General features: G+C 42.5%; 1 protein-coding gene across 2 annotated transcripts in view; it reads left to right on the top strand.

The window, feature by feature from the left end:
• LIPG (lipase G, endothelial type) overlaps nucleotides 1-2,858 on the top strand; it is a 35,009-nt gene extending 32,151 nt beyond the window's left edge. The window contains exons 10-11 of one of the 2 annotated variants that reach the window (XR_005559245.1): nucleotides 981-1,698; nucleotides 1,828-2,858. Coding sequence is in view for 1 of the 2 variants with exons in the window: in XM_039364108.1 (XP_039220042.1) it covers nucleotides 981-1,002 (22 nt within the window). In the remaining variant the exon portion in view is untranslated. Of the gene's footprint in view, nucleotides 1-980; nucleotides 1,766-1,827 lie in introns of those variants that run through there. The other variant, XM_039364108.1, reaches the window with a different exon arrangement.
• The last annotated feature ends 21,179 nt before the right edge of the window (nucleotides 2,859-24,037 follow it).

The raw sequence follows: 24,037 nt of genomic DNA, 5'->3' as shown, positions 1-24,037 counted from the left end.
TTCTCTTCATTTAACGCAGTGTTTCTCAACCTTGACAATTTTAAGGCATGTGGACTTCAACTCCCAGAATTCCACAGCCAGCAATGCTGGCTGTGGAATTCTGGGAGTTGAAATCCACATGCCTTAAAATTGTCAAGGTTGAGAAACACTGACTAAACATACCCAATTCCAGCAACCGTTCCTTATATGCTTTAGCCTCCAGTCCCCTGATCATAGCGATGGTGGAGAAGGGAAAGGCGGAGGAGAAGCAATTACTGGTGGTGGTGATAGAGAAGGAGCAGGAGGAGAGGGAGAAAGAGGATGGAATCAAATCAAATCTCAAGTCCAAAAATACTACCGTTGAGCTTTCTGGGGCCTCCTGTGAGCCTCTGAAGACTGCAAATGGCAAACGGGAGGTAGGGACATCTGCAAAGGTAGTCAAAAAAAGTCAACAGGGTGGATAACTTGTATATAAAAATAAAAGAACGTGGTTTTGATCACATGGGTCCATGTATCTTAAAGTTGCAAGGTTGGGGAACCCTGTTCTAAGAGAACTCTTGACCGTCCTTATGTAAATTGGGCATTTTACTCAACATTTCCCGCCACAAAATAAATTTAACTTTATGGTATCTGGAAGCCTCCATCAGTGGTTCTCCTCAAGCATGACAAGAAGACCATTTGTGGTCCAGTGGCCATTAGTCAAATGGAACATCCCACCAACTGCCTGGGACAGGACCTTGGCTTCCCCCCACCAATCTTTAAGCAGGGGTTCTCAACCTTGGCAACTTTAAGACTTGTGGACTTCAACTTGTGGACTTCAACTCCCACAAGTCCACAAGTCTTAAAGTTGCCAAGGTTGAGAACCCCTGCGTTTAGAGGGTGATTTTTTTTCCTTTTGTGTTTCTCTTTGAGACCAGCTCATCTTAATTATCCTTGAAGCGAATCAGAGCTATATTTGAGCCCCTTAAATCATGCTCTTTGTTTGTCTCTCCCTTTCTTAGACCAGGATCAAACTGGCATTGAAGTGTCCTCCTTGGGAAGCCGCCTAGATCCATCAGGGACCAACCCAGCTGGAAAAAGCATTTGCTGTGACGAAAGACAAGAGGCCAAAACGTGTTTCTGCAGACTTTTTCCTCCGGCTTCCTCACTTGTCAGCACTTGCAAGAGCTTGTAGTTTAAAGATGAATCTGCGGGGTGGCTAAAAACTGTCTCAGCGTGGATGATAACTCAGAGAACTTTTTATATTTATGGCTTCTACTTTTTTAAAGAATTATTTATTGGGAGGGGATAAACCCACCTGTTACTAAACTGGCCTCTTTTCAGAGACCCTTCCTGGTTTTGCCTATGCCATCTTGCCTTGGTCAATGTTGGGGGTCTTTAATGCCTCTTTTACAAGCCCAGTCGAAACAGGTTGCACGTTATTGCAACCCCACAATTGATGTGAATGCAGACAGAGCCAGTCACATGATATAGGGCACTGTGGGGTCCTTGGTTCTCTCTGAGTTTGGTAGCTTGTTTTTTTGGGGGGGGGGGCAGACATTTCATTACCCAACTAGGTAATGTCATCATGAGTACTAGAAGTGGGATTTTTCCTTCTGTTTATGTGCTAATATAGCTGGCCCTTTCAATGTTGGTGGGAATATTCTTTGTGGTTTCTTATCTAGGCCATTTACTTCAGCTTGTTCTTTGATTGGGGTCTTGTTTACTTGCTGCTTCTTGGTCTAGGACAGTGTTTCTCAACCTTGACAATTTTAAGGCATGTGGACTTCAACTCCCAGAATTCCACAGCCAGCGATGCTGGCTGTGGAATTCTGGGAGTTGAAGTCCACATGCCTTAAAATTGTCAAGGTTGAGAAACACTGGTCTAGGATTAATGTTGGTGTTAATCTCTAGTAATCTGGGTGTTGATTGTTGGTGGGGAGATGTTGTGGTCTCCTAACAATGACAGAGCAAGCCACAGTTCAACCCTAAGCTAGAAACGCTGTCTTCTATTGATAGAGCACGGTTTCTCAACCTTTGCAAAATTAAGATGTGTGGACTTCAGCTCCCAGAATTCCCCATCTTAACGTTGCCGAGGATGAGAAATGGATCGATGGATCTATTCAGTGCATATTTCAAAAATGATCGGGGAAGAAGTATATTCCCCTACTTATCACTCAAAAAATTTGAGCTTGGTGTTTTTTCTTGCAGATGTTTCATTACCCATCTAGGTAACACCATCAGTGCTAGAAAGGAGTGGGGTGTGCTCTTGTTTTTATGTATTAGTGGCTTGCCTCATCAATGTCGGTGGGATGTTTTGGGGAGTTCCTTGATTAGGTTGTTGTTTACAGTTACTTGTTTGTCTGCATTGGTAGTTCCTGGATTGAAAAACGAATGTTTTCAGAAATCTGCTTATTAAAGTCAATGCAACTTTATAAGTAGGGTGCCCCCTCCCCTCCCTTCCAGGTCCATTTGGAAACCAGAAAAAAAATAGGGCTGCTTTAGTGAAAAATGGAGAGATTGGAAACGCTTCTTCCAAATAATGTTCTAAGTATGCACAATCCTAATCCCTTCGTGGGAGGAAAGAATATTTTTCTCCTTCAACATGACAGTTCTTAGATTCTCCACTTGCCTGACCAAAGCATTGTACTCAAAATTATCTGTTGTTAATCAAGTCAATACCTCCCTGTTTCTGGTGTTTTTCCTTTTCTAAAGTATTAGAAGGAAAATCATTTTATTCTATAACTCTGCAGCAACGTTTCATCTGCCTCTCTAACAAATCTTTTTTTTTAAAATGAGAGCAAAGCATACTTTTGAGTGAAGTGAAGTCTGGTTTAATAAAAGAGGACCCAGAAGAAAATGTACAGCTTCTGTTCAGGGTTCCATGACTTTTGAAAAAATATATTAGTTGTATTCTCCCTCCCACCCCAACTCCCTACTCAGTTAACATCCATGATCCACGGACAAGTTCAGTCTTCACTTTTTTTGCCCCAAAATCAGTTCATATTTTTCTCTTTAATTTTCCCCAAGAGAAAAATACGAATGTCTTTTGAGTTTTCCCTTGTTGAAACATCCTCTTTCTCTTAGTGTAGGAGACTGCGTTTTATAAAATGGTAGGCCTATTAGAGAGAGCTGTGAGAAATTAATGTTAAGTTGAGTGGTAAGCGCATCAGTGACTACTGCATCTGCAGTGAGCTATGGGTGTCTTTATTCTCTGTATGTGTGCTTTCAAATCAGGTAGACACAAAAAATGGCTAAGACGTAATTGAATCATCTGCCATTTCTGAAGTCTGTTACATTTTTGAAGAAGGAGCTACTGTAGGTTGGCTTCTTGCAAGCAAACATCTGCAGGGATAAAATGGAAAACGCTTCACTGTATAAATCAAGGGTAGGCAACCTGGGCTCTTTTATGACTCATGGACTTCAACTCCCAGAATTCCTGAGCCAGCCATGCTGAGGGGAAAGGGAGAGGTTTCCAAGCTGAGCCTGCTGGCTCAGGAATTCTGGGAGTTGAAGTCCACAAGTCACAAAAGAGCCAAGTTTGAAGATCCCTACTCTAGGGATCTAGACCGGGGGTAGGCAACCTCGGCTCTTTTATGACTGGGGACTTCAACTCCCAGAATTCCTGAGCCAGCCATGCTGAGGGGAAAGGGAGAGGTTTCCAGGCTGAGCCAGGCTGGCTCAGGAATTCTGGGAGTTGAAGTCCACGAGTCATGAGGGGGCCATAGTTTCCCCCATGCTGGCTCAGGAATTCTGGGAGTTGAAGTCCACCAGTCATAAAGCGGCCTAGGCCTAGGCCAGAGGTAGGCAACCTGGGCTCTTTTATGACTGGTGGACTTCAACTCCCAGAATTCCTGAGCCAGCCGTGCTGAGGGGAAAGGGAGAGGTTTCCAAGATGAGCCATGCTGGCTCAGGAATTCTGGGAGTTGAAGTCCACCAGTCATAAAGAGCCAAAGTTGCCTACCCCGGTATAGGTAGTCCTTACAACAGTTCATTTAGTGACCATTCATAGTTACGGTGGCTCTGAAAAAAGGGACTTATGATCATTTTTCGTATAACCGTTGCAGCACCCCCATGGTCACGTGATCAAAATTCAAATGCTTGGCAGTTAAATCCTATTTTTGATGGTTCACCGTGTCCTGGGGACGCGTGATCACCTTTTGGGACCTTCTGACGAGCAAAGTCAACGAGGAAGCCAGATTCACTTAGCAACACTGTGGCCAGAAAGGTCATAAAATGGTGGAAAACTCGTTTACCAACTGTCATGCTTAGCAACAAGAATGTTGGGCTCAGCTGTGGTCGTAAATCGAGGACTATCTGTAGTGGGAAATCTTTAACGTACATTACGAGTTCTCGATATGTCAGAATGAGGGCTGCCTCCCCTTGTAATCCATGAGTGAAGTTGTTTGACTCTTCAAAGTTTGCAAAATTCCCACTTGAGAGATTAAAGTGTTGTATTGAGCAAATTAAAATAATCTGCAGAGAATGTCAGCTTTCTCGGAAGAAAAGATGTCTCTTTTTAAACTTAGATTTCTCTGAGCACTTTTCTATTGCTAGTTTCTTGTGTATGGGCTAGCAATCTCAGCCAAAGTCTGTTTTTTTTTTTCTTACCTAGAAGATGACATTTTTCTTTGTTCTTTAAGAACGGAATTAGGGGTAATTTAACTGTGACTTGTGCCAACTAATGCAGTGATACTGAAGCTTTGTCTGTGAAGTTTAATGTGTATATAATGGGTTTTTGTAATAATTGCTCCTCTATTTATTTTTTTTCCAGAAATGTGCATTTGTATATTTGTATAAAGCGGCTTTTTTTTTAAAAAAAAATCGAATGTGTTTTTTACAAGCCAGGAGCCCAAAAATAAACTCAGTGATTTCTTTAAAATGAGGTGTGGACATTTTAATTCTTTCCTTTAAAAAATCCTAACATAGGGGGGTGTCTGTAGAGAGGAATCCATCAAGAAGAAACTCAGTAAACCTGTTTAGCTAAACTGACGTATAAACATGGAATTTCCCCATCAAGTCACAGTTGGTTGTGGTCCCGTGGAAATCCTTGCAGCCTGTCAAATTTGGACAGGGGTACAAATCCAAGAAATAATTCTTCCATGTCATTATTCTAGGAAGGGCAGATTTGATTTTGTCTCTTAGCGGCCACGTAGGAGCACGGTGGCTTACATGGTTAGGACGCTGGGTTGACAAGATAAGATAAGATAACCTTTATTGTCATGTTTTTACTGTGGGCACAACGGCACACATCAAAAATGAAATTTAGTTGCCTGCCCTCAAAGTGAAACACATACATGACACACACATAAACAATACTATGTACAACATATGTATAGACCCACACCCCTGCATATATATAACAAATAAATATTAAATACTGTCCATCTTGAATACCTAACAGAAGGAAGAAGCTTGAGAGTTCACAAGGTTAATGCTGTATGGCAGGGCTTTTCAACCAGGGGTACGGGTACCCCCTGTGGTCCATTGGCACCTGGCAGGTGGTCTGTGACCATCCTAGAAAAGTGGTAGTGGGGAGGGGAATGAGCTGAACCGGTGGCAGCACCGCACAAGCCTGAGCGAGAGATGGCTGGAACTGCAGGGCTGTCGGGGCTCAGCGGAAGCGCCAGGATCAGCGCCAAACTCCAGCTGATCGGTGCTTCTTCGGGGCTGTCAGGGCTCAATGGAAGCGCCAGGAGCAGCTCCAGCTGGAGCTCGGCACTGATCCTGGTGCTTCTGCTGAGCCCTGAAGAAGCGCCAATCAGCTGGATTGTTCCAGCATCTCCAGGGTCTTGTGATTTACATTCAGATGCTTGGCAACTGATTCATATTTATGACGGTCATAGTGTCCCAGGGTCATGGGAAGTGACCAAAACCTGCTGCAACCACCCAGGTGGGGGGTGTTTGGAATAAAAAGCAAACACCCCCCACCCCACCCCTGCTGCCAATCCTCAACAGAAACGCTCACAACAATGAAAACCTCGGACAGGAGGAAAAGCGCCACCAGGCGCTGTCTTGCTTGGCTGTGGCTTGGGGGGCACTTTTTTCAGTGCCATTGTAACTTTGAACAGTCACTAAGCAAACTGTTATAAGTCAAAGACTACCAGTACTTTATCACTTTTTTCCTTTTTTTTTGTTTTGGTCATCAAGTTTTTGACACCTTGCTAGGTGACTGGTGGTACTCGAATGTTGCCATATCCTAAAAGTGGTACAATGGTGAAAAGAGCCAAGGTTGCCTACCCCTGAACTAGACCAGTGATGGCGAACCTTTTAGAGACCGAATGCCCAAACTGCAACCCAAAACCCACTTATGCATCATCGGGTGCTGGGCGGGTGTGGCCCATTGGATGGGTGTGGCCCATTGGGTGGGTGTGGCCCATTGGGTGGGTGTGGCTTCAGTGGTAACAGCAGACTGGGTGGGACTAAAAAGTTCAATCAATCAATTCCAACTTTGCAAGATCTCTTTTTTCCCACAAGAAGCTGAAATTGACTGATTGATTGAACATGTTTTGTTTTTGCACACAGTAGCGGAGGCCTAAAGCGAAAAGGTTTTATAAAACCCAGCTGAAGGCCTAGCACTGGGGCGATGGCGTGCGTGCCCACCGAGAGGGCTCTCAGTGCTGCCTCTGGCACCCGTGCCATAGGTTCACCACCACTGAACTAGACCAAGGATGATCATAATGTGCCTTTACCAAAGCACAGTAGAAAATAAAAGCAGTAAAGCAATAGCCACAAATCAGTCCGATAAAATCACAGGCAGTCCTCAACTTACAGCCATTCATTGAGTGACAATTTGAAGACATGGAAAAAAAAGGGACTTATGACCGCAGCATCTTCACAGTTACAGGAGTGACCAGAATTTGGACATTTGACAATCGCCATGTATTTACAACAGTTGCCGTATCCCAGGGTGACATGGCTGCCATTTGCAACCTTTCCAGCTGGCTTCTGACAGCTAAAGACAATAGAGCAGTGGTTCTCAACCTGTGGGTCAGGACCCCATTTGGGGTCGAATGACCATTTCACGGGGGTTGCCAAACCATGCTGTCCGCCATTTTTTTCCCTTTTCCCTAGCTGTCCTACTCCCTCTTATTGGTGGCCACACCCACTTGGGGGTCACCACAACATGGGGAAATGTATTATGGGGTCACGGCATTAGAAAGGTTGAGAACCACTGCAATTGAGGGAACCGGATTCACTTAATGACCATGTGATTCACTATACAACTGCAGTGGTTCACTTAACAACTGGGACAAAAGAGGTAAAAAAAATCAGATGTGACTCAATAGCCACCTTGGTTCCAATTATCATAAATCAAGAACTATCTGTAATTCGAATTTTCTCAGTAGAACAACGAATAGAATAGAATAGAATAGAATAGAATAGAATAGAATAGAATAGAATAGAATAGAATAGAATAGAGTTGGAAGGGACTATGGAGGTCATCTAGTCCAACCCCCTGCTCAGGCAGGAAACCCTATGCCATTTCAGATAAATGGCTGTCCAGTCTCTTCTTAAAAACCTCCAGTGTTGGAACACCCACAACTTCTGGAGGCAGGTTTTTCCATTGATTAATTCTGACTGTCAGGAAGTTTCTCCTTAGTTCTAGGTTGCTTCTCTCCTCGATGCAATGATGCTTTTAAAATAGCCCCTGGGACAGGACTGACATGTATACCTCCACAATGGGAATTGTCAGAGAAACCAGGGTAGCATAGAGCAGCTAGACCAGACTTTAAGCCATGAGTAATAAAAGAAAGTCCTTAAAGCTCCCTTTAAAAGCTACCCAGTCAGCGACTGAGTGCAGAAGAACATAAACCTAACAGCTAAATGAAATCCACTTTTTTCTGAGGTAAATACAGGCCTTCCCCAACTCACGACTATTCGTTTAATGACTGAAGTTATGACAGCACTGGAAAAAGTGACTTACAACTGTTTTCACACTTATGACCGTTGCAGCATCCCCAGGGTCACGAGATCAAAATTCAGACGCTTGGCAGGTGTCTCATATTTATGACGGTTGCACTGTCCCGGGATCACGTGATCCTCTTTTGCGACCATCTGATACGCAAAGTCGAGGGGGAAGCCAGACTGTCCTGAATGACTTTGTTACTAACAGCTGCAGTGATCCACGTAATAACTGTGGTCATAAAATGGGGCAGCATTCACAGAACAATTCTCTTGCTTAGCAACGGAGACTTTGAGCTCCACTGTGGTCATAAGTGGAGGACTTTCTTGTATTATTGAGTGCTGAGGGACTTTATTCCAGGCAACAGTAAGTAGAATCTTAATTCCATTGCCCTGAAAACAAGTCTTGGGTTTAGAATTGCCGAGCTGAGGAATGGGATTGCCAGCTAAGCAGGCGGAAAAAAATATCTTGCGCTCCTTTATGCCTTTTAATTGAAATGTTCAGCCGTCACGGTGAAGTTTTCTGCATGGAGCGATGGCCCTGGCATCTTTACACATCCTTTATAGTTTACACACCAGCCATATAACTGTCATTCTCCAGCTGTGCTGCCTCTTCAGGAGCTTAAGCTGCAGCTAAAATCACAGCAGTTTTAAAATTGGCTGCCCCTGTGTCCTTCCCTCCCACAGCCACACCAGACGACGGTCTTTTAGACCAGGCCAGTGTCTGACAACGAAATTCTTTACTCGTCTTAAATCCTATTAAGCTCAGAGGGCTTAAATCCTCAGCAGGCAGGCTTCCCGGGCGAAACGATTGAGACGTAGCCAAGGGCAGAATATTTTCATGATGCCACTTCAGAATAGAGCATCAGAATATCAGAGTTGGAAGGGACCTGGGGGGGGGTCTTCTAGTGCTCAAGCAGGAGACCCTATACCAGGGATCCCCAACTCCCAGGCCACAGCCCACTAGCAGGCCGTGACTGGTTAACAGTGTTTCTCAACCTTGACAATTTTAAGACATGTGGACTTCAACTCCCAGAATTCCACAGCCAGCATGGCTGGCTGTGGAATTCTGGGAGTTGCAGTCCACATGCCTTAAAATTGTCAAGGTTGAGAAACACTGGGTTAGGACGTGGGCTGTGCAAGTGGTGGGCTGGCACCTGCATGCACGTGCCCCAGCCCACCATTTACACAGGTCAGTTCCCTCTCTCTGCCCACTGGGCTGCCAAGCATAAAGGTTGGGGACCCCTGCCCTATACCATTTCAGACAAATGGCTGTCCAGTCTCTTCTTAAAAACTTCCAGTGTTGGAGCCTTCATAGCTTCTGGAGGCAGGTGGTTCCACTGGTTAATTGTTCTGACTGTCAGGAAGTTTCTCATATTATGTCATGTATGGTGCTGGAGAAGACTCCTGTGAATCCCCTGGACTGCAAGGTGATCAAACTGGTCAGTCCTGGAGGAGATCAACCCTGACTGCTCTTTAGAAGGCCAGATCCTGAAGTTGAAACTCAAGGACTTTAGCCACCTAATGAGAAGGAAGGACTCCCTGGAGAAGAGCCTGATGCTGGGAAAGATGGAGGGCAAGAGAAGAAGGGGACGACAGAGAATGAGGTGGCTAGATGGAGTCCCTGAAGCAGTAGGCATGAGCTTAAATGGACTCCAGAAGATGGTAGAGGACAGAAAGGCCTGGAGGAACGTGGTCCATGGGGTCATGATAGGTCGGACACAACTTCGCAACTAACAACAACATGTATGTGTTTCACTTTGAGGGCAGGCAACTAAATTTCATTTGTGATGTGTGCCATTGTGCCCACACTAAAAAAAAAATGACAATAAAGGTTATCTTATCTTATCTATATTGACAAAAGACCCTGATAAAGGTTTTCCACCCTCTACTTCTCGCTGGAGGGAGAATCTCCCCTCTTTGAAGGCTGGCATTTCCTCAGCCCAGATCTTTTCTTCCAGGCAAGACTGTTCCTTGACCTCAATAAAACAGATTCTTTGCACATTCTTAAATCAGAATTACTAACCTCTGCTCCATTTTTCACTGAGGGATGCTTGGGTAATAGTCACTTGCTTTTGACACAGTTTCTGAAGCCACAGATAACTTACCCTGCATTTCAAAGATAGCATCATTTTCTCCTCTTATCAGGACTTTAAAAGGCTGACTGGTCTTCTCTATTAAAAAAAAAAAGTCAGATTTGTATAATCCTATTATAAGAGCTCCAATTACTGTAAAGGAAATCTTGGCAGCTCCTCTGTGTTTGCAATTCAAGATGCACGGAGACACGCCCTGCTGAAAATCTCAACTTATGCATTGTCAGTTTTCCTGGGGTAAGAAAAAAATAAGTGAGGGCTGCCTGGAAGCCTTGAGAAAGGGTTACATAAACTCTTGGGAATGGCAAGATATAAATGACATTTTATTTTGTACATTTCAGCGTTAGGATTTAAATTGATTCGTGCTGTTTATTGATCCTCATAGCTTTAAAACTGTTTTCTATGTGAGCGTGTCTCACGTATCAAAACACTAAACACTTTTAAACATGTTTCTGTGATTTGCACTTTAAAAAAAGTTACCAAATGCCTGTGGAGATTCTCAATCATCCAGGTCATGGAGGCTGAAACATACAAGGAACGGTTGCTGGAATTGGGGATGTCTAGTTTAATGAAGAGAAGGATGAGGGGGGACAGGATAGCAGCGTTCCAGTATCTCAAGGGCTGCTCCAAAGAAGAGGCAGTCAAGCTATTCTCCAAAGCACCTAAAGAAGGCCGGAAAAGAAGCAACGGATGGAAACTGAACAAGGAGAGAAGCAACTTGGAACTAAGGAGAAACTTCCTGACAGTGAGAACAATTAACCAGTGGAATAACCTGCCTCCAGAAGCGGAGAATGCTCCAACACTGGAAGTTTTTAAGAAGAGACTGGACAGCCATTGGTCTGTAATGGTATAGGGTTTCCTGCCTGAGCAGGGGGTTGGACTAGATGACCTCCAAGGTCCCTTCCAACGTTGTTGTTGTTAGTTGTGAAGTCATGTCCAACCCATTGTGACCCCATGGACAAAGTTCCTCCAGGCCTTCCTGTCCTCTGCCATCTTCTTCCTGTCCTCTACCATCTTCAACATTATTGTTGTTGTTGCCCCAAAGGTGCTTTTTCCAAAAGGCAACTGGACTTTTTTGGTTTTTCCCCACCAAAAATGTTTCACTTCTGTTCCAAGAGGCTTCTTCCAAACTGAAGAAGTGAAACCTCTTCAAGGAAAAAACCAAAAAAGTCCCGTTGCCTTTTGGAAAAAACACTTTTGGGGACAGCTGATTTCCCGGGAATTGCTGAGCTCAACAACTGACTTGTCTGCTTGAGGACAAACATGCTGTGCGGACTCAGCCACCAGGCAACTCCAGTGCCCATGTAGGGCATAGACTATTGTGCAAAATCAGCCAGTTGTGACTTGTGCAATCAACTGTGATTTTTAAAAAACCCCACAGTATTGTATGATTGGTGAACCACCCCAGGCCCTACAGCTTTGGGTTTTGTGGCTGAATTTTCTCTGCAAGTTCTCTTCCTTCCTGATTTCTAATTTCCTGTCTCTCCCCATCTCCTAAATATGCACAAGGTAGCACAAGCAGCTTTAAAGGATGCTGCAGGCATGTTAGCCTTCAAAGCAGACCAGAAAACCAAAGTTATGTATCCTAATACAGGTAGTCCTCAATTAAGGACTACAATGGAGTCCAAAATTTCCATTGCTAAGCAAGGCAGTTGTTAAGTGAGTTTTGCTCCATTTTACGACCTTTCTTGCCACAGCTGTTAAGTGAATCACTGCAGTTGTTAAGTGAATTTGACATAACAACAACAACAACAATAATAATAAAGTTGGAAGGGACCTTGGAGGTCATCTAGTCCAACCCCCTGCTCAGGCAGGAAGCCCTATACCATTTCGGACAAGTGGCTGTCCAGTCTCTTCTTAAAAACTTCCCGTGTTGGAGCATTCACTGCTTCTGGAGGCAGGTAGTTCCACTGGTTGATTGTTCTCACTGTCAGGAAGTTTCTCCTTAGTTCCAGGTTGCTTCTCTCCTTGATGAGTTTCCATCCGTTGCTTCTTGTCCTGCCTTCAGGGGCTTTGGAGAATAGCTTGACTCCCTCTTCTTTGGGGCAGCCCCTGAGATATTGGAAGACTGCTATCATGTCCCCCCTCATTAAACCAGACATACCCAATTCCAGCAACCGTTCCTTGTATGTTTTAGCCTCCAGTCCCCTAATCATCTTTGTTGCTCTTCTCTGTACTCTTTCTGGAGTCTCAACATCTTTTTACATCGTGGTGACCAAAACTGGATGCAGGATTCCAAGGGTGGCCTTACCAAGTCATTTTTATAACTTCAACAGTCACTAAATGAAACCGTTGGGAGTCGTGGACTAACGGTATTCCATTGTATGTTAATAAACGGCCACTGCCCCGAACCCTTTTGTTTTTTCAGAAATAAAATCCTCCCGCAAAGCAAATCCACAGAGGTTTCCAGAATTAATTCCCGGGGGGGGGGGGAGAAATCGGTTTTTCAAAAACCTCCGAGGAGTTAGGGAGCGAAGGAGGGACTAGAAACAGCCCTGCAGCTTCTTGGACTCCTGTTTGACTTTTGATCTGCTTTTTAAAAACTCAGCAAAGAAGCAATGCCGGGAATTAGAAGGGAGGCATCTGGAGAAGGAGGTGATTATACTTGGGTGCAGCTCAGTGGGAGCACAAAATTGCCACGGTCATCTAAAAATAAGCGAGGCAGCCTGACAATCTGCAAAGCCACTTCAGATGTCCATGGCGGCCGCTTGGTAACGACCGGGCATCCCGTGCCAAGCTCCACATGGCCCAGCCCTGCGACATGGCCCAGGACCAGCGGGCAGCTGAACAAATAACCAGGGCGTATTTTAACTTCTACCTGAATTTTTTACAGCCCTGGTCAGTTTTCAGCGTCTTTTTGTTTTTGACCAAGATTCATTAATGGACAGAAAGCCCTCTGAGACGACAGCTTTCAAAACCTCAGAGGGAAAAATGAAAGTTTTCTCGGTCATATTGCTACCGATCTGAAAGTTGCTGTTTTCCTAACAGAGGCACCTCAAATGGGGAGAGCGAAATTTGAACTCAAAATAAAATGCATCTATTAATTGAGTATGGTTTGCTTTCCGCTGCAGGTGTTTAATTTGCTAAGCCGCTTTGACTGTTGTATTTTTTGGAATAATCCTTGGGTGATATTTGGAGGAATGGCCAATCTATTAACTCGTGAGGAGTTTTTTTTTTATGTATTATCACAGACTGTGTTTTTTAAAGGCACTTCTATTTGACTTTGCAATATTTTTTCACATATTTTCTCCACAGCTTGGTTTCCCAGTCTTGGCAACTTTGAGATGTGTGGACTTCAGTTCCCAGAATTCCCCACCCAGCCGGAGAATAATAATAATAATAATAATAATAATAATAATAATAATAATAATAATAATAATAATAACAACAACAACAACAACAACAACAACAACAACAACAACAACAATAAAAAAAAGTTGGAAGGGACCTTGGAGGTCATCTAGTCCAACCCCCTGCTCAGGCAGGAAACCCTATACCATTTCAGACAAATGGTTGTCCTATCTCTTCTTAAAAACTTCCAGTGTTGGAGCATTCACCGCTTCTGGAGGCAGGTTGTTCCACTGGTCAATTGTTCTCACTGTCAGGAAGTTTCTCCTTAGTTCTAGGTTGCTTCTCTCCTTGATGAGTTTCCATCCGTTGCTCCTTGTCCTGCCTTTGGGCCCTTTGGAGAATAGCTTGACTGCCTCTTCTTTGGGGCAGCCCCTGAGATATTAGAACACTGCTATCCTGTCCCCCCTCGTCCTTCTCTTCGTTAAACTAGACATCCCCAATTCCAGCAACCGTTTCTTTATATGTTTTAGCCTCCAGTCCCCTGATCATCTTTGCTGCTCTTCTCTGTACTCTTTCTGGAAAGTTCTGGGAATTGAAGTCCACTCATCTTATGATCTCAGTCGTGATCATAAGGATTTCTTGTATTCTCCTGGAAACCCCCTGGAAAGCCCTAGAGTATCTTTTTCCTCTGAAATTTAATTGGGGCTCACTGGTATGCCGGAATGCTGTTTAACATCTGGCTTGCCATCTAATAGGCTGATAATTTTGTACTGATTTCTTTTGTGTTTATGGCTTTATTTGTTTATGCCTAGGGTGTGTGAACTGCCAACAGAAGCAGAAGCAGAATAGAAAGAGGGAAATAAATTAATAAAAGCAATCAGCCTAAATGCTACTATCGGTCTGCCATTCCACTCTTACAAATCCTGAATGTCGGAGAGAAATTTGTGTCTGCCCCAGTGCTTTCAGCTCAAATGTAATTACGGCTAGTTTAGACCATGGTTTGTAGAAAAAGCCCGGGAGGTCCCATTCCAACACAATGCCAAGCTATAAACTAGGGTTAGGCTTGGGGCTGTTGAATCCAATTTGGCAACTGCCTTTGAATCATAATGCACAATACTGAAAGTTTTCCATCATTCCATCATGAGAACTGTTAGACCAGGGATCTTCAAACTTGGCCCGTTTATGACTTGTGGACTTCAACTCCCAGAATTCCTCAGCCAGGCACGCGTGCCTGGCTGAGGAATTCTGGGAGTTGAAGCCCACAAGTCATAAAAGGGCCAAGTTTGAAGACCCCTGTGTTAGACAATGGAATAACTTATCTCCTGGCGACATGGAGACTCCATCACTGGAGCTTTTCAAACAAAGGTAGGACAGCCATTTGTCTGGGACAACAGGAGGATTCTCCTTCTGATCCAAATTAAGCTATGGCCCAACTGTTCAGATGGGTTGGTTCTCCACATTAAGAGGGAATAAAGGTGCTGAAGTTCAACACAGCTTAAGAGACCTGATCGCTTCTATTGAAAGACAAGGCTGAAAGTAAGCAGCTGCCAAAAGAGCTAATGCAGTCCTGGGCTGCATTAACAGAGGGATAGAATATAAATCATATGAAGTGTTAATACTATTTTATAATACCTTGGGAAGATCACACTTGGAATACTGCATCCAGTTTTGGTCACCACAATTATAAAAAGGATGTTGAGACTCTGGAAAGAGTGCAGAGAAGAGCAATGAAGATGATTTTTAGGGGACTGGAGACTAAAGCATATAAGGAACGGTTGCTGGAATTGGGTATGTCTAGTTTAATGAAGAGAAAGACCAGGGGCACTGGATAGCAGTCTTCCAGTATCTCAGGGACTGCCCCAAAGAAGAGGGAGTCAAGCCATTCTCCAAAGTGCCTGAAGGCAGGACAAGAAGCAAGGGATGGAAACTAATCAAGGAGAGAAGCAACGTAGAACTAAGGAGAAACTTCCTGACAGTGAGAACAATTCACCAGTGGAACCACCGGCCTCCAGAAGCTCCAACACTGGAAGTCTTTAAGAAGAGACTGGACAGCCATTTGTCTGAAATGGTATAGGTCTCCTGCTTAGCAGGGGGTTGCACTAGAAGACCTCTAAGGTCTCTTCCAAGTGTTGTTATTCTGTTGTTCTGTTAAAAAGATAGTCATGAATTCTGCTCTGAAATGGTCTCTTCTCCTTACAGTTGAGCTCAACCAGGCTAAAGGGATCTGGTTTCCACCTAAATTTGTTCTCCGTCATCTCCATCTCAACAACCTGCCTGAGCAGGGGGTCCTGCCTGAGCAGGGGGTTGGACTAGATGACCTCCAAGGTCCCTTCCAACTTTATTATTATTATTATAACCAGGAGAGCTTTGGTGGCCCATTTTTGGTGCTCCAAATCAAAAGCCTCCACAAAAGAGGGTTTTTACAATGTGCTGAGTGGAGCTGAGTGAGTCAAGGTGAAGGACATTTTTTCCAGTAACTGAAGAAGGGATGTTTATCACCCATCCTAACTCAGGGCATTGTAATGTCATGTCTCTGTGTCTCTTGGTATCTTTGGGTTCAAGGGAAAGAACATAATTGTTTTATTGTTCTAGACACAGGGAGGGTCACGATGTGCTTGGAAGGAACACGGTGAGACCATCTGATATTTCAGCTGATAGCGAGACAATGATTTGGTCTCAATTTGTGTTGTTTTCTCTTCTAGCTTCCTTTTCAAGTGGGGGTTTCCCACTCAATCCCATTCTTCAGCCATCCTTAAGCAAGACTGGCTCCACACTAGAAGGATCTCTGGGCCTCTCTCATTCCTTGGTGGCGTCACCGGTGGCATCAGGCGATGGGATCTAGAGTGGATTTGATTTCCCACAATGCAGCTCTCACTGTAGTGTTGGAGATGAAGTTGGTACCCCTTGTAAGACAACCTCCACTCAACAGAGGACCAAGAAGGAAGAGTTTCTGAACCTGCCCCCCAACCTTCAGCTTCTGGCTCCCCAAAGACAGAGCAGAGACATTGCTCACCTGGACGGCCTTTTCTCCGGCCAGCCTTTTGCCTGGTGAGAATAAATCCAGCTGTTTCTCATCTCTGATGTTCCCTCTATGCAAACTCTGGACTTGGGACTTGGGCGTGGTGGGGTAGGGTTTTCTGGCTGAAAATACCTGTTTTTCTTTCTTTCTAAGAATTTTCCAGGACAGTAAAAATAAACAGAAAGAAAGAGAGAGAGAAAAAGAAAGCAAATAAAAGAGAAGAAAGAGAGAGAAAGAAAGAAAGAAAGAAAGAAAGAAAGAGAAAGAAGGAAGCAAGGAAGAAGAAAGAAAGAAAGAAAGAAGAAAGAAAAAGAAAGAAGGAAAGAAGGAAGAAGAAAGAAAGAAAGAAAGAAAGAAAGAAAATGGGAGAAAAAAAGGAAAAAATAGAAAGACAGAAAGAGAAAAACAAAACATAAAATTTTGCCTTCCGCCCTTCTATCAAGTAATTCTTATCTTTACCTAATTCTCAACTTAATCTAATTTGTGTCAAAATAACAATAGGGCTGGGCTTTGATTGTACTGTTATGGCCACCATCTCGACTTCTTTGACCACCCCCAGGAGACCTCCCTCTAAATTGGGAGATGCCATTTTAAAGCCGTAGGAGCTTTTCTCTCTTTCCACGTCTTTGCCATGAAAAAAGTGCTAAACAAGCATTAGTGGATGTAATGAAGTCTGACCCAGTTGACAGGAAGGTAGCTGTGTGTGTCGGGGGGGGGGGCAGGAATCAGATCTTTGGAAGCAAGCCCTGGAATTGAGAGGAGGGGGCAGAAACAGGGGAGGAAGGCATCCAAGAAAAACGAAGACCGCTTTCCTTCTGAAGAAACTTTGTTCACACCAAGAAACTTAGTTTACACCTGGCTGCCTGGGGAATTCTGGGAGCTGAAATCCATCCATCTTAAAATTGCTCAGGTTGAAAACCCTACTAATATAATAATAATAATAATAATAATAATAATAATAATAATAATAATAATAATAATAATAATAATAATAATAATAATGAAGTTGGAAGGGGCCTTGGAGGTCATCTGGTCCAACCCCCTGCTCAGGCAGGAAACCCTACATCATTTCAGACAAATGGCTGTCCAGTCTCTTCTTAAAAACTTCCAGTGTTGGAGCATTTACCGCTTCTGGAGGCAGGTGGTTCCACTGGTTAATTGTTTTCACTGTTAGGAAATTTCTCCTTAGTTCTAGGTTGCTTCTTTCCTTGGTTAGTTTCCATCCATTGCTTCTTGTCCTGCCTTCAGGTGCTTTGGAGAAGAGCGTGACTCCCTCTTCTTTGGGGCAGCCCCTGAGATATTGGAACACTGCTATCATGTCCCCCCTCGTCCTTCTCTTCATTAAACTAGACCTACCCAATTCCAGCAAGTGTTCCTTATATGTTTTAGCCTCCAGTCCCCTAATCCTCTTTGTTGCTCTTCTCTGTACTCTTTCCAGAGTCTCAACATCTTTTTTACATCGTGGTGACCAAAACTGGATGCCGTATTCCAAGTGTGGCCTTACCAAGGTCTTGTAAAGCGGTACTAACACTTCATATGATCTTGATTCTATCCCTCTGTTAAGGCAGCCTAGCACTGTGTTGGATTTTTTGGCAGCTGCAGCACACGGCTGGCTCATAGTTAAATGATTGTCCACTAGGACTCCCAGATCCCTCTCTACTATTGAGCAAGGTACCCCCTATCCCATACCTGTGCATTTGTTTTTTCTTGCCTAAATATAGAACCTTGCTTTTTTCACCCTTGAATTTCATGTTGTTAGATAGCGCCCAGTGTTCAAGTCTGTCCAGATCCTCCTGTATCCCAAACCTGTAACTTCTGGAGTGTTGGCTATTCCTGCCAGCTTGGTGTCGTCTGCAAATTTGATGAGTTCCCCATCTATCCCCTCGTCCAGATCGTTGATGAAGATGTTGAAGAGCCCTGGGCCCAGAACAGAGCCCTACTGATGGATGCACAGATTTGATTTTTAATTCTCCAGCAGTTTCAGCATTGTCTTCATTTACAGTGTCACTATAAAATCCACCACGGAATTAAACCTGTTTCTAACCCAATGTGCAAAAATTAAAGCCCGGTTTGCAGAACAATAATTCCAACCACCAGGAGCCCCCCCTCCCCCCTTACAGGATCTAACTAACAGGCTAGGCTGATTCCACCTGGATTCCTTTCAGAGGCAGAGGAGGGAAGGAGGCAGATGTCAAAAACCTCTCCAGGAAGGAGCAAATGAGCAACTCGAGTGGGACACCTGAAGATGCAAAGAAAGGGAGATGGAGAACCCAAAGCTGAAATGTCCCCCCCCCCTTTTTTTTTAAAGATTGTCCAGCAATTTGCCAGATCCCAGCAGAGAACATAATATGAAGCCACCTGTGAGTTTAATATGAATAATTGTATTTAGTTTTATCTGTCAGATGTTGGAAGGCTCGTAAAAGGACATAATTAGTATTTATTCTTTGGCTCAACTTCTGGAACAGTCAAGCACCCTGTAAGGTTTTCCACTTAGCCTCACAATCGTCCCAGCATTACTCAGGAATTTAAAAGAGCCAAAGAAACTCCTGAGTCAAGGTTTCAGCAAGCAAAGAACTTTTATTTTGATCAAAACAGAGTTGGGTGACCCCATCTCTCTTCGTGGCTGGTAGAGAGATGAAGGCAACAACCAGAAAAGATGTCTTCCACTTTTTATACCTTTTCAGAACAAAGAGATCAGGTCTTGGTACCAGGCCTAAGATGGCACAAAAAAACAATTCCTAGATGATGACTCATACCCAGCAACCCAGGCTCCATCCGTCACTCCTTTCCCCCTCCCCTTACTGTGCTCTTTTCATATAAGCAATCACCTGTATCTAAAGCATGAAGCCCTTACTTTTCCTATATATATATATATATATATATATATATATATATATATATATATATATATATATATATATATATATATAGCATCTGATCAAGCAATTAACTACAAAATAATGATTACAAAATAACAAAACAATGATTACATGATAACACTATAAGTATCAATATAAAAAGACCTACATAAAATGGTTACTATATATAAAATAAATGCTAATGTCAAACTTAAACATACTAAAATCATAAGCACAATAAAATCCCTTCAGCCCTTCTGGGTCAGGTTCCAAAGCACACAAAACCGAACTTTCTTTAGAATTACAGAGCCATTAAAATATCTCAGAGGTCATCTAGATTAAACCCCTCTCAATGTAGAGGTGCTGCTAGAACATTTCTGATAGAATCAGGGGTCTTCCAACTTGGCCCTTTTATGACCTGTGGACGCATGCCTGGCTGAGGAATTCTGGGAGTTGAAGTCCACAAGTCATAAAAGGTCATAGTTCCTTCATTCTGGCTGAGGAATTCTGGGAGTTGAAGTCCACAAGTCATACAAGGGCCAAGTTGGAAGACTCCTGTGATAGATGAACCTCCAGCCACAGAGCGCTCATGATTTCATGTGGCAATGTGTTCTGCTGGTTAACAGTTTGCACAGTCAGGACGTTCCTCCCGACATGCAGCCTTAACACCTTTCTTGTAGTTTTGACCTGCTGTTCTTGCCCTGCTCTCTTTCTGTAAAAGTCACAAAGTGCACGTTTTACTGCTGTTGTCTGCAATCACCTTACTTCCAGGACGGGAAGCCCATCATCCTCCGGACCAGCATGACCAACAAGAACGGATATGGAGATACTTATTCGGATCCAGTTTGGTCCAATGATTAAGGTACCAGGCTGCAAAGCGGGAGACCACGAGTTCTAGTCCTGCCTTTGCTGGACTAAGCCAACTGGGTGACCTTAGGCCCTTTACTGTTTCTTAGCCCAACCCCGCTTCACAGGGATGTTGTGAAGAAAAAGGGAGGAGGAAGGTGTGATGGAAACAGGTAGTCCTTGACTAAACCTCAAATGAGACCAATGTTTCTGTTGATGAGACAGTTAAGTGAGTTTTGTCCAGTGGTGGGATTCAGCTGGTTCTCACCATTTCAGCAGAACCGGGAGCTGATTTTTTGTTGCCCAGGCCCAGAACGGACTTCTGGATGCGGCATCCACACAGAGAACCAGTTGTTCACTTGTTTGAATCCCACCACTGGATGGATAGATGGAAAGAAAGAAAGAAAGAAAGAAAGAAAGAAGAAAGAAAGAAAGAAAGAAAGAAAGAAAGAAAGAAAGAAAGAAAGAAAGAAAGAAAGAAAATTACAGTGGTGGGATTCAGCCAGTTCTCACCACTTTGGCAGAACCGGGAGCTCATTTTTTGTTGCCCGGGCCCAGAACAGACTTCCAAAAGCAGCATCCCCACAGAGAACCGGTTGTTCACATATTTGAATCCCACCAATGGGTGGGTGGGTGGGTGGGTGGATGGATGGATAGATAGATAGATAGATAGATAGATAGATAGAAGAAAGAAAGAAAGAAAGAAAGAAAGAAAGAAAGAAAGAAAGAAAGAAAGAAAGAAAGAAAGAGTGGTGGGATTCAGCTGGTTCGCACCACTTCAGCAGAACCGGGAGCTCATTTTTTGTTGCCCGGGCCCAGAATGGACTTCCAAAAGCGGCATCCACACAGAGAACCAGTTGTTCATATATTTGAATCCCATCACTGGTTTTGTTCCATTTTACAACTTTTATTCCCACAGTTATTAAGTTCTTAGTAACATGGTTGTTAATTGAATCTGGCTTCCTCACTGACTTTGCAAAAGGGGATCACATGATCCTGGGACACTGCAGCCATCCTAAATATGAGCCAGTTGCCAAGAGCCTGATTTTTTTGATCACATGACCAAGGGGATGCTGCAACGGTCGTAAGTGTGAAAGATGGTCATACCGGTAAGTCACTTTTTCAAGTATTGTAATGTCTAACGTTCACTAAACAAACTATTGTAAGTCAAAGACTACCTCTATGTTTTCCACTTTGAGTTATTTGTACAAAATAATAAAGGCTGGATATAAATAAATTAAATATTGAGAAATTATAATTCAGCAAAATTAACATCTTACCTTAATGGGGCAGAACAGAACTTCAGCTTGTATAGAAATAGAAATAGTAGAAATAGAAATAATAATAGAAATAGAAAATAAATAGAGAATAGAGGAGAATAGAGGAGAATAGAAATAGAAAATAAATAGAGGAGAATAGAGAATAGAGGAGAATAGAAATAGAAAATAAATAGAGAATAGAGGAGAATAGAAATAGAAATAGAAAATAAATAGAGAATAGAGGAGAATAGAGAATAGAGGAGAATAGAAATAGAAATAGAAAATAAATAGAGAATAGAGGAGAATAGAGGAGAATAGAAATAGAAATAGAAAATAAATAGAGAATAGAGGAGAATAGAGAATAGAGGAGAATAGAAATAGAAATAGAAAATAAATAGAGAATAGAGGAGAATAGAAATAGAAAATAAATAGAGAATAGAGGAGAATAGAAATAGAAATAGAAAATAAATAGAGAATAGAGGAGAATAGAGAATAGAGGAGAATAGAAATAGAAATAGAAAATAAATAGAGAATAGAGGAGAATAGAAATAGAAATAGAAAATAAATAGAGAATAGAGGAGAATAGAAATAGAAATAGAAAATAAATAGAGAATAGAGGAGAATAGAAATAGAAATAGAAAATAAATAGAGAATAGAGGAGAATAGAAATAGAAATAGAATAGGATCTTGGAGGTCACCTGGTCAACCAGGATGACCTACCCCATCTCAGACAGGTGACTGTCTAGCCTCCTCTTAAACATCTCCAATGATGGAGCACCCACGATTTCTGAAGGCAAAGTTGTTCCACTTTGTTCCCTACTTCCAGGGATGGGGAGAAATAAATCTTGGTTTTTGCAATTCCCCAACCAAAGTTGCTTTCTCCACCCTCCCAATCAATGTTGCCTTCATTAACATTGTCTGCTAAACGCTGGTTGGACATCCAGACATAATTGAAATCTGAATTGGTTATTCTTTCTGCCTGATTGCTTAAGATAGTTTTATCATTATATTTGGGGCCTCGGGTGTGCTTTGTTCATCCTAATGAGTGGGAATGCTAATGAGGAACTAATGAGCCTGTTCAGCAAGACACCTCGGACTGCTCCTAGGAGCTAATTAGTTAAATTTCCTGACTCTTGTGATTAGCAGCCCAGTCCTGTGTCACATCTATTCTAATGCTTTCAAGCAGCTGCTTCAGAAAGAAAATTACTTATGTTAAATACATTAAGATGAACTGAATATAAAGTGCTATATTCACCCAGCCCTACTACATCTTCAAAAAAAGACAATAATTAATATTTTAAATTCAGCCAGGGAACAGAGCAGGCTCGCTCTGCAGAGCTCATGCTGGCTTCATTTGGCCTCAGGTGAAAACCCCTCTAAATTTTTATAGGTTTTTAAATTGACTGACACTGTTTTTGATTCTGAGCATCTGCCCTGCTCTTCCTCGCTTACATGGTGTTTTCATTTTAAATGTTATTTCATTTTAGTGAAAATGTTTTTATTCTGACTGTATTTTTTGAATGGATTATATTGGAAACTTCCCAGAGAGTTTCAGCTATTGGGCAGTTTAAACATTCTATAAAGAAATAAAATCTAGCTTTTATGAGTCCTTTGCAGAAAAGAGATCCTGATCAATTGTCATGGTTACTTTATTTTTGTATTCGTTGTTATGTCCATTGGTCAGATAGCCCTTGAAGTTTTTTAATGGATAATCTGTTTTGCTCATCACTGTCAAAAATGAATAGAATCAGGGGAAAAATAAGCTGCTTTCAGACTGCTGAACAATACAGGAAAATATTTATGAAAGTTTCTGTAACTTTCCAGGGACAATCACCATAAAAGATAGTTGTAAAAGGATCATCAGTAAATCATCATTCAGATAGTTGAATTTAGACCTAGAGATAAATTACCAGATGCTTGGGGACAGCTAAAATAACCAACTTAAGTAGTTTTCCTGGCCCTTAATAAAATCAAGACAACCGATAGTAAATTGGAGAGCTTAATTATGGACAGCAGTTGTAGAGGATCATCTATGATCTTAATGTGAAAAGAAAAAAAAGTAAACGTCCCTGACAAATATTCTATGTGGCCAAAATAATATATGGAAAGATAAGTAACTCTAATTAATTAGAAAATGACTGACTAAAATTATACATGCCCATGTTTCTGAATCAAATAGAAGAAATATTGCTACATCCTGAGTGCCAGAACTGTAACCCCATTTCAACTTTAAAACCCCCACAATTGCAAGTGTTGAAATCACAACAAATAAAAAAAAGAGGATATAGACATGTTGAAAGTTTCGTTGCAGGATTAAAACTCAGAATCCAAATAGAGATACCAGATAGCAACAGAGACATAATTTTAACATAAAGTATCTGGATTGCAGCAGAAATAAATGTTCCAGATAAAGAGAGGACTATTTTTTTTATTTCAACTGCAATCATATAGGCCTTAGCACTATTTCATTTGGCTTCAAAGAAGAATAAAAAACAGAACTAGGAGGTGATATGATAGCAGTCTTCCAATATCCAAGGGGCTGCCACAAAGAAGAGGGGATCAATCTATTTTCCAAAGCACCAGAAGACAAGAAACAATGGATGGAAACTAAAAAAAGGACAGAAGCAACCTAAAACTAAGGAGAAACTTCCTGACAGTGAGAACAATCAACCAGTGGAACAACCTGCCTCCAGAAGCTGTGAATGCTCCAACAATGGAAGTTTTTAAGAAAAGCCTGGACAGCCATTGGTCTGAAATGGTACAGGGTTTACTGCTTGAGCAGGGGGTTGGACTAGGTGACCTCCAAGG

The sequence above is a fragment of the Crotalus tigris genome, unplaced genomic scaffold (assembly GCF_016545835.1).
Source record: "Crotalus tigris isolate CLP2741 ecotype Arizona unplaced genomic scaffold, ASM1654583v1 scf7180000019651.407290, whole genome shotgun sequence".
Lineage (NCBI taxonomy): Eukaryota > Metazoa > Chordata > Lepidosauria > Squamata > Viperidae > Crotalus > Crotalus tigris.
This window is presented reverse-complemented; position numbering and strand designations above follow the sequence as displayed.